We start from the raw sequence: 14554 nt of genomic DNA, 5'->3' as shown, positions 1-14554 counted from the left end.
CAGCCTAAAAAGTCTGGTTTGTTTCTGACAGTCTCCCCCACATCCTTAATGTGGCTACCAACCTGAAAACCATAACCTCAGCGTTACTCATTCCACTAGTGATATTGCTGTAGTATTCCAGAGTACAATCCCAAACACTGCTCTGCTCCCTGGGCTGCTTTGGCTCTTACCACAGAACACTGGAGGGCATTTCAACATTATATTTAACCTTCTGTAGAAGGCCCCCTCCAGCCAGAGATCTAAAAGTGCTTCAGCAAACACGAACTAAGCCTCACTATAACTTCATGTGTCCAGGCAAAAATGCCCCCATTTTACGGATGGGGAAACTCAGGCACAGTGAGGTTTAATAACTGGCCCAAAGTTACACAGCTAGTCAGGAACAGAGTCTGTATCTCCCAACTTCTCCTCCTTTTCTTTAGTCACAAGACCACTCTTCCACAGGAGAAAAGGAATCCCTTCCCCAGGTAGTCCTGCACTGATTTCAAATGGCTGAAGAAGAGAAACTGAGGGTGAAGCTCTGAGCTCTTGCCCCCTGCAGCATCGTATTAAGACCCTCTATAATATCCTGGAAGCTAGGCTTTGAGAGAAAGGCAGGTGATTCAAATACAGCAGTTTACAGGTTACAATAAAAAAAAAAAAACACACTTTCAGGTGACTCAGAGGAAGAAGAGGAGGGGAGGAAGGAGGGGAAAGAGAAAAAAAAGCTTCACAGTTCACCTGCCTGTGCTAGGGAAAAAAAAAAATACAAGTCACATTCCCTTCCCCATAGATTCCAGACCCTCCCAAACTGCAATAAAAGGAAAATACTCAATGGTAGTTAAGGTTAACAAAGCGTTGAGGTTACAGATGCAGTAAACCAGAACAACTGGCACACTGCTTAGAACAGCACAGCTTGAGATATAAAAGTTGCTTTCTTAAAATCACTTCAAAACCAATTTCTGTATAAGAGGATTAAAAGTAAATTAGATATGAATTCAAAATCAGTGTAGAAATCTACAGTTCTTATCAAAGAGAGGATACAGTATTCACTTTGATAGCAAAACCGAAAGTGTCACACACTTGACCCAAGAGACTTGTTATACCAGTAACAGTCAATATAAAAGGTTATTGCTCTAGTGTCTCTCAGTAGAACATGTTTAACAAGAGCACAGAAAGAAAGGAAATACCAAAGCCTGAGAGGTCTCATTAGCAAAGAGAGGAAGAAGAAAAGATATAGCCTAGAGTTTTTTTTTTTTTTTTTTTTTTTCTTTTCTCTCCTGGCTTCTAAAACCCCTCTACTTCTCCTTCCTGCAACTGTTTTCAGACCCTGGCAGATGGGAGATTTCCAGGCCAGCTACACACCCGTCCCATTTGCTCCTGGCAGGGATGGACGGGAAGAGCTGTTCCTCAACCTCTGTGCACCTGCTTTCAGAGAAGGGATGATGCCAGCAGCCTCCTCTCTCTTGGAAGAGGCCAGTGGATGCCCTGAGCACACGTCAGTACTCAGGGGTGAACGGGGGCTTCTCTGTCACCTCTTGCTTCAGTGCTGAGAAAGGGCAGTGAATTACCAACCAGGAAGAAAAAAAAAAAAAAAGAAAAACCAACCCACACGGTAATGCATCAATTCCTATTAAGAAAAGGTAAGTGGTATCAACTCCTTACAGTGTAATGGAACTGGAGAGACCCTTGCAGGGCCTTGGCTGCCTGTGTTGATGCTCTCACTGCAGTAAGTCACTAGTGAGGCTGGCGCCAAGCTTACAGGGTGCCCTCGCTGTGCTATTGCTTGGGTGGCACAAATGCACTCAATGCCTCAGAGAGAGGTGTCAGAGCAGAGGACTGTGTTGTCTGCAAGTGTCACGACGTGCTTGGAGACATGACACAGGCTGAGGGGGCTGGGTAAGAGCTCCCTGCCTGAGTCCTGGGGCTCAGCTCGGCTGCCAGCCTCGCACAGACACACACACTGTAACGAGGGGACTCAGCCTCTCTCTGCTCAGATATAGCAAGGGCATTTCCAGTTTAATGGTCCATCTCATCTGCGGGTCTACTGCTCTACAGAGCAGCAGCAAGCACTCCCACCCCCCTCCCCTCCTCCCCTGCCTGGTAAAAATTTCTAAATCACAGTAATGTTCAAAGAGACAGAACTGCCAAGGGGGTGGCAGAAAGATGCTTAGCTCCCATCTATGATGCCTCTAACAGAAGAGTTTGAGAAAGCAGTTCTGACAGTAGGGCTTGTCATTTTGTTCTTTGAAGGTTCCTTTGTTGAGCTGCTTGAGGCAGAAGGCACAGACAAAGTGTTCGGGGTGAAATTTCTTGCCCATCGCAGTGATGCAGCGTCCTGTGATAGGCTTCTGGCACCCAGAGCACAGCGAGCCGCGGCGCTCGTGGTAATGCACCTCGCAGTAGGGCTGCCCGTCATGCTCGAAGAAGCTGCCATTGATGAATGGTGTAAAACATTCCTGCGAGGGAAAAAAGTGCAAGGGCACATATTATACAACCAGCCGGGGAGCTGGGCAGCTCACAAACCTTCTCTGCCCTGTGGCCCAATCCAATAGTCCTGCGGACTGTGTGCCGCCTCCCAGCACACATCCTTGTTGTCTGAAGAGCCAAGCTCTGTCCACCAAGAGGAGAGTTTCCAGGGCTGATAGAGGGGCAGATACAGCTGCAAGCAAGGGAAAAGAGCCCTTCCCCCAGCCGGTTTCACATGGAAAATACAACAAATGAGCTACCAGATATGCATCCAGTAAGCAAGAAGGAGAAGAGCCCTTAATACCTTCCACTGAAACAGGAAACACTGCAGCACTTTATTATTCTTTTTTTGCTAATCTCCCTCCAGCTTCCTTGCGACAGGGAGCTGACGGGTGCAGAATAGCTGACATTCTGCATATACCCCTTGCACAGGATCTTCCACCCTGAAGCATCTCCAGCATATACAGAAGTCGCATCACCCCTGGGAGAAGCCCCTGCTTGCCTTACAGTGATAATGATTTTGAACGGATGAGAAGATATGTGTGTTTCTTAGTGCCCAGCGCCCCTTCCCACCTCAGTGTCTGGTCAGCCCAGCACCATCCTTCCCCACAGGAGTTGGAGCCAACACAGCCAGCAGAGAGCGGCTGTAGCCAGGAATAGCTGAACTGGGATTAACACAGTTTGCCTGCAGCGAGTCCATGACTTTTTCTAACACCAACACTGACGATTTAGTTCAATAAACAGTCTCCCCCTTCAAACATCAGGAGAGCTGAAGTCAGTTCTGCTTTAGCAAAAACAGGAAGAAAATCCTGCTTTGTGTCCTGGAAGCCATCAGTGCTGGCCCCACTAACATGGGCAGTGTGGTGGAAAGGGGGAAGGAAAGCGGAGGTGCTTGAGATGCCTGAATACAGCTCCAAGAAGGCACAGCTCCCTCCAGCCCCACAGCCAGGACTGCAGCTTTCTGGCTCCGTTCTCCCTAGACCACGGCCGGAGCTGCCCTCGGACCCACGCTGGCCGCACCGTGAAGCCGAGCAGAGCTCCAAGCTCCGCACTGGAAACCAGGAGCTCTCAGTTCTGCTGCTGACCCTCGTTTCCATCTCTTTCCCACTCTAGAAAACACTGGCTGATATTTGCTCTTCTCTTAGGGCCTGTAAGAGTTAATATTAGCAAGGCTCTCTGAAAGAGTGCCAAGCATTTAATCTGCAGTATTCCTGTTTGTTATGCCTGTTGTATGGAGCCTGTCACTATTTCACTGACTTGCATGTTTGAGCAAGGTCAGTCTTATTAGTTTACATAGCCAGACTGAACATTGGAGGAAGATCCTCAAAATCTGATTGCTAAGGCAAGTGCTTAGAGAGAAGCTTAGCTTATAATTATTTAAAGGTCACAGAAAATGTCTCTGTTTATCTGTGAGTTGCTGCAGAAGCACATAACGGCAGCTGGGAACAAAAAGAGCAAAGCAGCTACCAAGTTTCATGTAAACAGGCAGAGGAACAAGAAGGTGTTTGGTTCCTGACATGTTTTTATCTTGTGGGGATAGCTGCCCTTCACTACCTCACAGGCGCCTTCTCCTGATAAGAGACCAGATGCCTGCAGGGCAGAAAGGCCAGGGGTTGTGCAGCAGCAGGAAAGGACCTTGGGTCTCTTACCCGACAGACAAAGCATTCAGGGTGCCACAGGGTGTTCAAGGCAGAGATATAGTTTTCCAGGATGGCCCGGGCACAGCCGCCGCACTTGGGAGCGAACATGTCAAAGTAGTCCTTGCGGCAATAGGCTTTGCCATCCTTCTCATGAAACCCTGCCAAAGGAAAAGGGGAGAGGCAAAGAGCATCAGCTCCCGATCTGCAGCTATGGCCAGACATGCTCTGTGGACTAACGAGAGCAGCTAGAAGCATCCTTCCCCCTGTCCCCACCGCCTCCCCACACACACAGCAGTTGCCTCTCATTCTGCTTCCCTTCCTGCCCCAGCCACAGCAATACTCTTCCTTTCTGGGCAGGAAAGGAGATTGTGGCTTCCAAGCAGCAGCTCTGCCTTACACACTCTCCTGCAGTTCAAGGAAGCAGATATTTATCCCCTCGAATAAGCAGCAATACCTTCAGGTCCAAAGAAAGCTCCACATTGGGCACAGAAGAAGTGTTCAGGGTGCCACGTCCTGTCCAAAGCTGTTACCACTTTCTGTTCAGCAGAAGACAAAGGGCACAGCATGTAAATTATGGTTTCAGCATAGAGGTAAGAGGCAGGGGGTGGGAAACATTACACTGCTGCTGACAGTAGCTTGCATTAAAATAGTGTCCGTAAAGAGTGGAATAAACTGCCTCCTGCCTTTGGCTGGTTCAGGCTTCCCCCACTGCACACTTGTTTTACCCTAAAAGGATCTTACACCCTGCTCCCTCCCTTATACAGGGCCCTGTCCAGCTCTCAGAATTAGTGCTGGTGCCCGCTACCACCCACTACCAGTAGAGAAAAGCTGGAGAATCATTGCTGGCATGAAGCAGCGATATATCCGCAGGATCACAGCTTTAGAGAAGGTAAAATGACCTACAGAACCAGGCTGGGTCAAGTTATTTCCCTTCCAGAGGCAGCACAAGGTAAAAATAGAAATCCCCAAACAAAACTTTCTATCTGGAACACACGAGCTAAGCGGAGTTTTTAAACAGCATGGGCAGCAGCACCCAGCCAGCCCTAACCCCCCAGCAACTCACATCAAGGATCGGCCCGTTGCAGTAGTAGCAGCGAGGGGAGAAGAGGTTGTGATAATCCTTCTCACAGTAGGGCTGACCATCCCGCTCAAAGAAGTTCCGGGACCCAATCTCCTCCTGGCAGTGGGTGCAGACGAAGTGCTCAGGGTGCCAGGTCTTCCCCATGGCTGTAACTACCTGTTGGGAAAACAAATCATGAAGGACAACTCTATTTCCTTCTCCCCTAGACCACATGACAAGATACCGGCTGGAGGTCAGCAAGAATGGCAAGTTCTACTACTCAAGTGAGCCCTGGACTGGGGTAGCATGAAAACTGAATTACCTATCATCTCAGGAGAGGGCAGTCCCTCAAGGGCAGGGTAGAAGTCACTGGAGGAGCTTACAGCGTACCTAGCCAGTGGATAAATAGAGTACTTCAGTTTCTCCAGCATCTCCAGTCCCTTCAGCCTCACGAAATAGCCCTCCCCACTGCTCCCGGCTGCAGCCCAAGGTTCAGCAACGAGACGGCATCTTCGACTCACCTGCCCCGCGATGGGTTTCTTGCAGGCTCCGCAGACACCTTTGGCAACTGTAGCCACTCCCAGTTTGTTCAGGTCGGACTGGAGACTTCCCAGCATGGTGTCCAGCTGGCTGCCAGGCTTGGGGGCTGCGGTTGGAGGGGAGCTGCTCCCGGCTTTGCCCTGTGCCATGAACTGCGTGGAAGAGAAACCAAAGACTGTCAGGCAAGTGCTGCCGCGCTTCCAAAGGAAACGTCTGCTGCTGCTGCCAGCTCTGCACAGACGGGCAGGAGACTGGTTGGAGATGGCTTTGCTCTCTGCAGAAGGCACCAGGAGGCAGGATCAAGCACACACGTGTTCTGCTCAATGGGACAACATGCACAGACCCTGGGATGTGCAACAACAGAGCTGTGGACTGAGGAGTCAACTCTCCAGCACTGCTCATATGGCAGAAGCTGCCAGCAGATCCCAAGCAGTCAGCACAGTGCTCTCTAAGCTGCTGCCAAAATTCTCCCGTTACCTCATCAGTTCCTGGCCAGCTGACAAAGTGGAGACGCCATCCAGCAGGCCCCTGTCCCTTGACCTCTCCCTGTTCCTACGCAGTTTTGCTCCCGTTCAGCTGACACTGTCTCCTCTCTGCTAGAGATCCCCGTCTTCCTCCTCATCCCATCTGCCCTTCAGCTGGAGTATCTTCCCCTTCCCCTCCCTCCCCCAGCACTGCTTTCGCACACCATCTTGCCAAGTCTCCTCTGCCCCATGTGGAGCATGGAAAGTGCCAAGAAACAATTTCTTTAAAGTTGCCTCTTGTCCCCTATTTACCTATGGAGAGGGCAGCACATCCACAGCAGAGCCCCAGCAGATGGGATACCAAAAGAAATACTGCTGTGCTTTCTATGTGACCTCTGGAAATGCACAGCAATGGGAGGAAGGGGATTAAGACACTTCTCTCGGAGACCATTTCTGGAAATCACACCATCACTCAGCCTGGAAGGGTTTCACAGAGGAGGAAGGAGGGAAATGTTTTACTAAGGCTCATAACTCTGGAAGAAAGTGTATGTTCTGTCTGAACACCAAACCCTCCTTCACTATCCAGGAAAACTGCGAAGTAAAATACAAATTTTACTTCAAATCAAATCAAATTCAAATCAGCACTCTTGGGTGAATCCCATCTGGGTCCATGGGTGTCCAGTTTGCCTACATAATCCCTAACCCAATCGTCCTCGACCAGCGGAAAGTCCTCCTCTCTCCTGGTTTTCTCCCTTGTCTCCAGGCTCTGCAGTTCATGGGGACCAGTGTTAGCAGTAAAGACAGAAACAAAGAAGGTGTTTAGTAACTCTGTCTTCTCTGCATCCTCCATCACCAAGGCACCCGCCCCGTTCAGCAGCGGACTAACATTTTCCCTAGTCTTGCTCTTCCTGCTGATGTATTTACAGCTGTCCTTCCTGTTGTCCCTGACATCTCTTGCTAACTGTGACTCCAAACGGACCTTGGCCTTCCTCGTTGCATCCCTGCATTCTCTGACAATGTTCCTATATTCTTCCCGTGTGGCCTGGCCCTTCTTCCACATTATGTACACACTCTTTTTCTCATTAAGTTTACCCAGCAGCTCCTTGCCTATCCACACAGGTCTCCTGCTCCCCTTGCTCGACTTCCTTCTTGTAGGAATGCACAGATCCTGAGCTTAGAGAAAGCGGTGTTTGAATATTAGCCAACTTTCCTAGACCCCCTTTCCTTCTAGGACCCTTGCCCAGGGGATTCCTCCAAGGAGCTCCCTGAAGAGGTCAAAGTTAGGTCAAACCCAAAGTCCAGGGTTGCAATCCTACTTCTTGTCCAGCTTCCTCCTCACAGGATTGTGAATTCCAACATCTCATGGACACTGCAGCCAAGACTGCTCCCAACCCTCACATTTCTGACTAGATCATCTCTGTTTGTTAGTATCAGGTCTAGCAGCACCCCCCTCCCCTTGTTGGCTAATCAACCACCTGCATCAAATTCTTCCCCAAGATGAAAGTAGGGAGCACATGGATTTCTCTCATTAAAGGGAGGAATCAAAACAGACATAAATCAACATTTGTCAACAACCCGCCAGCCTATTGCCATCACAGCCAAAGGACTAGGGACACACTGAAGCTCTTTGGAGTCGTGGTCCATCCTGCCCTTCTAGCCACAGGAGTTCTACACCCATTCTGCAGTCAGTGATGCTTGTAGTAAACTAGTTTACTCAATGTCAAACACTTCTTTCCACTTGTTTGTGATAAAATGCTTATGGCACATGTAGTTTTATCCCCTCATGAGCCTTGCTTGTGTGCAGCACAGCTCCCAGTGGAGCCAAACCCATCACTCCTTCCCTCCTCACAGCCTGGCCTAGACCAGCAGCTCGGAACAGCCCCATCACACCCGCACCCTGCACCTAAATCACCCATCCTCTGCACAGCAGTATTCTCCACATGACCCAGCAGACATCTCCATAATAAACCACTGCAGGGCACTTCTCACAGCAGGGAGTCAACAAGGTGCTCTCTACGCAAAGCCAGGCCAGAGCTGGTATCAAACAGGGCTTCAGGCATGATGCTGCTGGGGGTAAAGGGCTGGACTGTGTCAGAGGAATCATATCTGCCCTCATTTTATCAGGAGCTGTGGCACCAGGCAGAAAAATGGTAACTACCATCTGGAGAGAGGAGATGGCTGAACTCAACACAGAGCAACTGGGCATTTCCTCACTCTTGCCTGTGGGACCACGTATTCCTGCAAGCCACAGCTAACCTCAGTGCAGGCACATCCATCTCTGGACACAGTAACCTCTACCCTGGCCTGGAGCTCCAGCCTTTTCAAGAGCTCACAGATGAGTCTCCATCTGAATGAGGTTGTTTCCTTCTCCCACACACAATGTCTGGCATTTGCAGGAACAAGCAGCACAGCATCCACACACTCATCATGCAATGGTCCTTCGAATTCCCCGTGAGATCCATCATCACCGTCCAGCTCAAGCTCGGTGAGCAGCACAACATGCACTGCAGGACATGTCTCCATTCGCTGCTGCCGGAGCTCTAGGAGCGGCATCTGTGTCACAGACAACCACAGAAGATCACACCATGCTGAGAGAGAACAGAAATGAGGTCCTGCCTTATCAGGGGTGAGGGGACCCAGGGCTGCATGACCAGCCTGCAGAGCAGCACTGCAGACAGGGGGAGGAGCAGAGGTCACCTGCAAAGGACAACAATTCAAGATGCAGAGGCATTTCTTTGCTCGCTGTTGAGACCTGCCTGTACAAATACTGCTGTGCAGCTCCCCTAAAACCCACTCATATTGGGGAGAGTTGTCTAAATGGTCAAACATCGGAAGAACGGCTGAATTGGCCTTCCAATTTGAGATTTTTGCCATCTTTGTCTCCATGCCTACCTCCTCCTTCCCAAGAGACTGTGGTAGGGAGAGTTGAGGACTGCGTTTCAGAAACTCAGTCCTTTTGCTCAGAGAGGAACAGAGTTTACACAGTCACTGCTGCACGAAGCGATCAGTGAGACAGACAGGAACCAAACACAACAGCAGATCATTGCAATGACATGTACTTTTTCAGTGCTAGACAGAGACAGCAGTTGATTTGGTATTGCCAATGTCTTCCCACCTCCATCAAGCAGTGATGCACTAGCCTTTCCCCAGAATTACAACTAGTGAGCTATCAAGTTGAGAGCAGTGGTTAGGCTGGAAGGCACTCTGTTAAACAAGGAGAAGAGGAAAAGGAAGCCTGCCTGCACCTGTGGGAAGAACGGAACATCTTCGGTCTGACAGCCAACAGAAACGACTGTCTTGGCGTTAGAGATCCAGGTCTGGGGAGAACAGGAGTGTCTAGGAGCTTCAGAAGGAGGGGTGCCTACAACAGCAAGTTCAGGGTCATCATCAGAAGCAGCCGCCCTCTGGAACAGAGTCTGAGGAGCCAGGCCAAAAGAGGAGGAGACTGGACTAGGAGCTGAGGTAGACGGCACATGGGAAGGCTGAGGCAGGAGTGGAAGGAGAGGTGCAGGGCCAAGGACACAAGAAGCAGCAGCATTAGCAGAGACTGTCTTTGCAGCTTCTCTAGAAGTCTGGAGTGAGGGAGAGGCTGAAACAGAGATCGTCCTCCTCGGGGGAAGTGGGGATTCTGGCGGAAAGACCACCTAGAAAGACATGGAGGAAGAAGAAAGGTGAATAGATCCAAAGAAGAACCATCAAATGCTTCCTGCAGCAGGAAGGCTGACAACCCAGACCAGGCCATGACACTGTTTGCTGTCTGGAGCTCTCCCCACTTCCGTTTCTGAAGCTCCTTCACTTCACATCAGAGCACAAACAGGAAAGCAGGCCAACCTCACTGCCACAACCAACCAGAAGTGAGTAAAAGGAGGCCACTGCTTGCCATTCAGCATCTTTATCTGAGAGATAAAAAGCAGCCTCACAGAGAAGACGACTAGAAAACTTGTATCTCCAAGTGGCTTAGGAAAGAACATCATCTTATACCCAAGATGTCATGCACAGCAACAGCACTGGAGAAAAGGCATGCCTTTACTGACAGGCCTCCCAGCATGGCTTTTAAATAAACCCCATGCGGCTGTTTGATGTGCAATAGCAGCAGATTTCCCAAACAGATACCATCACCACCATCCTCTGACATCACTCCAATTTCTAAGCATCAAGGACTTGGGACCTCAGAGCTGGTTCCCTTTCAAACCAGACATGGCTGAGTACAAAGAATCTTCTCTTGATGTGGCTTGGTGCACTCAGAAACCTAATCTGCACCCCCGCACAGCGCTATCTGGACAGAGGGATGTGCTGGAGTTTCCCAGCACATCTCCCTTGCTCGCTACCTTCTCTACTTGCTGTCCTCCGCTCTGATCCTCCCTTTGGGGTCTAGCAGTGATAATGACCCCTTCTGTCAGCCAGTCATCCTGGCTTTTCCACTCTTCCTGCTCTTCCTGTTTAGCGATGCCCAGTCTGTCCTGCAGCTCTTCAATCAAGCGATCCTGGGACTCGGTCTTGTGGAAGATGGCAGGGCCTAGCTTACGCCTCGGAGAGAGCTCACGATACATTGGATGCACATTCCCCGTCTCTTTTGTCCTCTTGATTACAGACTTAATCTAAATGACAAAGGTAATAATATCAGCCGAGAATAGCAAGAAGGCAAAAGCAAGCCCCAAGATGCAACACCACAAACTCAAACCATTAGTGACAACTCTGAGCTGGAGGAGTGATGACATGCACTCCACTGTGCCAAAATTCCTCTTGGCTCAGCCCAGAACAGTGACTTAGTGCAAGGAAAAACCCCGTAAGGAAAATCACAGCAGCCAAAAATAACTGTCTAGAAAAGGAAGTAACCAAGAGGAAGCCAAGATATGAGGTGCAGCAAGACCATGCCACAGAGCATTAAAGAAACCTCAGTATCGCAGTGATGCACAACAGCCTCTCTGCGTTTGCCCTTTACAGGCAAAAGACTTGGTCAGAGATGCCTAGTGTGCAAAGAGAACTGCTAGAGCTGGAAGGAACAGTAACAGCTCCTGCACCGATACCTAAAAAGGCAAGCAGAGCAGAGGAGCTGCCATCCCAGGTGTGAAGCAGCCCTTTAACTTCTCAGAGACTTTTATGGATCGAGCATTTGCCCTACCCCGGTTAAGGGATAAAAGTCCATTTAACAAGACAGTTCTTAGGACCTGCCATGCTCTGTGCTGGTAGCCAACGTGCAGAAGTGACCACAGGGTAAATTAAAGGACTCCAAACCCTCACAACATGCAGCTGTTAGTAACATGGCTCAAAATCCCATGCTGTTAGAGGGGCGAGCACAAAACGTTAGTGCACTACCGGCGTCCTAGCTAGGACTTGTTCTACTCCTGCGTTCACTCAGTGCCTGCCTGGCCTGATGCAGAGATCCTCTCAATGGGTGGCTTGGGGACACACAGCAGATCCCATTCGTCTTTCCAAACATTTTCGGGAGTTTCTGCAACAACTGTAGAGCTTCCAAGTTGCTCCTTTTCCTGGTCTCTGCCTTTACTGATGTTAGTACCTGCCTTCTTTGGAGTTCTATCTCTGCTCTGTCTTTTCTTGGTCAGATCAGAGCAGGTGTCTACCCTGATTTCATGTGGTACTTCAGCTTTTAGCTCTTGCCCTTGCTGTGCTATGAAACCTAACTGTTTTGTAGTGTCTGGGAAAACATCCCACCGATCCAGAGCCATGATAGAAGGCTCCCGCACAGCATTCAAGACACTGTCACTCTTTGCATGGGCCTCTGGCACATGCGCAGGCAGCTGCAGGGCCCACAGCTCATCTAAAGCTGCTTCCACACTCCTGTGCTGGCAAAGGGCTGAATTATCCCCACACACTCCCTGTCGATCCAGCTCCTTTGGTATCTGCCCCTTCCCTTGATCATTTATTCCAGCATTTGGAAGTGTGACACCTGAGGTTAGGGGTTCTATTCTATGCTCCTTCTTCTCAGTCTCTATCACCAAATCGTATTCTAGCCTGTGGGCCCCCACATTAGTGGGTTTAGACAGAGGCTCTGCACTGGAAGCTGGCACAGCCTTTCCCAAAAAGTCAGGCTTTCTGCCCGGCCTAACCAAGCTTGCAAAGGTTGTCTGCTCCCCAAGCGCCGCAGAACTGGAAGAGACCCGTGGAGGGGGCACTGGGCCTGTTTGCAGCACAGAGGACACACGTGGAGGGGTGGAAGAACGTCCTGGGGGAAGCAGGACCATTCTGCTGCCACCTTCTTCTATGTGGAGGGCTTCTGAGGGGACAGAAGGGGCTTTAGGCTGGCATGGCACTGTCACACTGTGAGCAGGGTTGCTGGACTCTGCATTTGTTGAGGTGGAAAGCGGTTCTAGGGAGGGTTCAGAGATCAGAGACATAGTGGAACTAGTCTGCAGAAAGAAGACAGAAACAATAAGAAAAAAGGTAAAGACAGAGATTTAAAAAAAAAAAAAGATAATACACACACACACGGAATTAAGTCTTAGAACAACTGTGACCTTCAAACCAAAGAGCCATGTTGATGCAAAGCCTTACTTCCAATAGTAACATTCTGTTTTCTTTAAATATCAAAGAGCAAAAACAGCACAGCATCGTTCTGATCTTTGGATGAGACCAAGGAAGAGGATGTTAGGCAGCCATCAGACCCCATTCCTGTGCTCTCCATGACAGCTCTCTTGCTCACCTGCAGCTGTGGAGAGGGGCTGCAGGAACTGTGAGAAAGCCAGCTTCAAACCCAGGCATGTCTAGGCTGAGTAACAGTCACATTAACAACTTGTGACATGTACATTTTACATGTTTCTCCTCAAAAAGAAGCCAGGGAGCAGAGCAGACCTTGAGATTTTGTTCTCCGTACGCTAAGGAAACTGCTGCTGGCCGAGTGCACAGCAGTGACCACCAAGCTGCAGGGCAGGCACGGCAGGACAAGCAGCAGGGCCTTTGCTCTGCTCAGCTCGTTAGTGTCACCTCAGATCCAACACACACTGAGTGTCAAGGACTCGGCCACCCTGTGCCTTTTAAGCTTTGCTCAGATGGCCGCATTAGCCTCTTCAGCTTACGCCCAAGACTCCACACTTACATTATAACAAAACCAGTACTGATTTTGATCCAAAATACACTTAGACAGGATCAGTGACTGAAATCAATATCTTAGCTCTCCTTCACTTATAGGGTCTTTCAAAAGCAAAAGATCCTTTGTCCTCCTCTCCCCATTGCCAGAGGTTCCTGGCTGAACTCTAGGAGAACAAATGGCATCACTCCTTTTTCTTATGGAGAGAAAGCAGCACTGCGGCCTGGGCAAGTTCACACAGCAGGTCAAGCTAAAGCCAATGCTGATCCCTCCCATTTTAATAGACCCTCCCCACTCAGAGAGGATTTCCAAACCCAGCAGCTCCCTCCACCTGCTCTGATTCTTGGCCATGTTCTTCCAAGCGGCCTCAAGACGTTAGATGACACGTTGCAGGGCACACGACCTCCCTAAACCCACACGATATCTCAGCTTTTACTTACCTTTCTGGGTACTTGTCTAGACCAAAAGAATAAAATTAGCCAGAACTTGCATCAAATCTGTCCGTGGGTAGAAGAGACAGGAGCCTGGAGCTCACCCGGGGACATCCCAAAGCGGGGAGCAGTGGGTGACCGCGCTGCATTGCAAATCACCAAACACCCACTCGCGGCAGAGAGTAACACACCAAGGAACACACATGGTATTTAAAACTAAAACACATTTCCTAGCACTGCCTTCCTCATCTGCATTTTAACCACTCTAAACGTGGCCTGAACGTAACTGGTTTTTACATTGTGGTTAACATTAATTTTCAAAAATTTGGAAACTGAATGAAGTCAGCCGTTTTCAAGGCAAAACAGTCATCTTGCTCAAAGGCATATTAACAACTGACTAGCTCCAAAGTAAGAGCAATGGTTAAACACACAGCAGTAACAGAGCAGTTAAGCACAAGCACCTCACTATGCCATAAGTGAGCATCACATTATGCAGAAATGCCACAGGATGAAAACCCGAGTACATTAAGTAATCTCAGCGGCAGCTGACTGATGAGATAGATAACCTAAATCAAATGGATTCTGTTGACAAAGCGAATGGGCAACTCATTAACCAAGCAAAAGATGATAAGAGAGTAATGTATCAGTCTGTAATAAGAAACCTATAAGCAAACCATCTACAAACAAGGAAGAAAATATATTTTTCATTTTGCTATGATTGTGGGTAAAGGAAATCTCATGAAAAAAGCTCCACAGTTAATCATCCAGCATAACACACCTACATGAATAAAGAACACTTTCGTTTATAAGTTATCCCAAGATATAAGGCATGGGCAAATTTCTCCTCAGTTTATCCTATTATGGGTTTTTCAAGCGCTACTACTAACTGAAGCAGCAGTAGCAGCAGTTCTTCTCCAACAGAGAAATTA

At 49.1% G+C, this 14554-nt stretch overlaps 1 protein-coding gene across 2 annotated transcripts in view; it reads right to left on the bottom strand.

Moving 5' to 3' along the window:
* Positions 1 to 2070: 2070 nt before the first annotated feature.
* Positions 2071 to 14554, bottom strand: part of PXN (paxillin) — a 39277-nt gene continuing 26793 nt past the window's right edge. The window contains exons 7-15 of one of the 2 annotated variants that reach the window (XM_088532401.1): positions 11516 to 12517; positions 10478 to 10747; positions 9389 to 9793; positions 8766 to 8846; positions 5667 to 5837; positions 5149 to 5322; positions 4540 to 4621; positions 4095 to 4243; positions 2071 to 2435 (exon numbers count right to left, since the gene is read on the bottom strand). In XM_088532401.1, the coding sequence (XP_088388527.1) occupies positions 2169 to 2435; positions 4095 to 4243; positions 4540 to 4621; positions 5149 to 5322; positions 5667 to 5837; positions 8766 to 8846; positions 9389 to 9793; positions 10478 to 10747; positions 11516 to 12517 (2601 nt within the window). In that variant the 3' untranslated portion in view covers positions 2071 to 2168. The remainder of the gene's footprint in view (positions 2436 to 4094; positions 4244 to 4539; positions 4622 to 5148; positions 5323 to 5666; positions 5838 to 8765; positions 8847 to 9388; positions 9794 to 10477; positions 10748 to 11515; positions 12518 to 14554) is intronic. The other variant, XM_088532400.1, reaches the window with a different exon arrangement.

The sequence above is a fragment of the Tinamus guttatus genome, unplaced genomic scaffold, assembly GCF_059628265.1.
Source record: "Tinamus guttatus ecotype Peru unplaced genomic scaffold, ASM5962826v1 Tinamus_guttatus_pri_ptg000459l, whole genome shotgun sequence".
In the NCBI taxonomy this organism is placed as follows: Eukaryota; Metazoa; Chordata; class Aves; order Tinamiformes; family Tinamidae; genus Tinamus; species Tinamus guttatus.
Note: the sequence above shows the minus strand (reverse complement) of the source record. Positions and strands in the feature narration are given on the sequence as shown.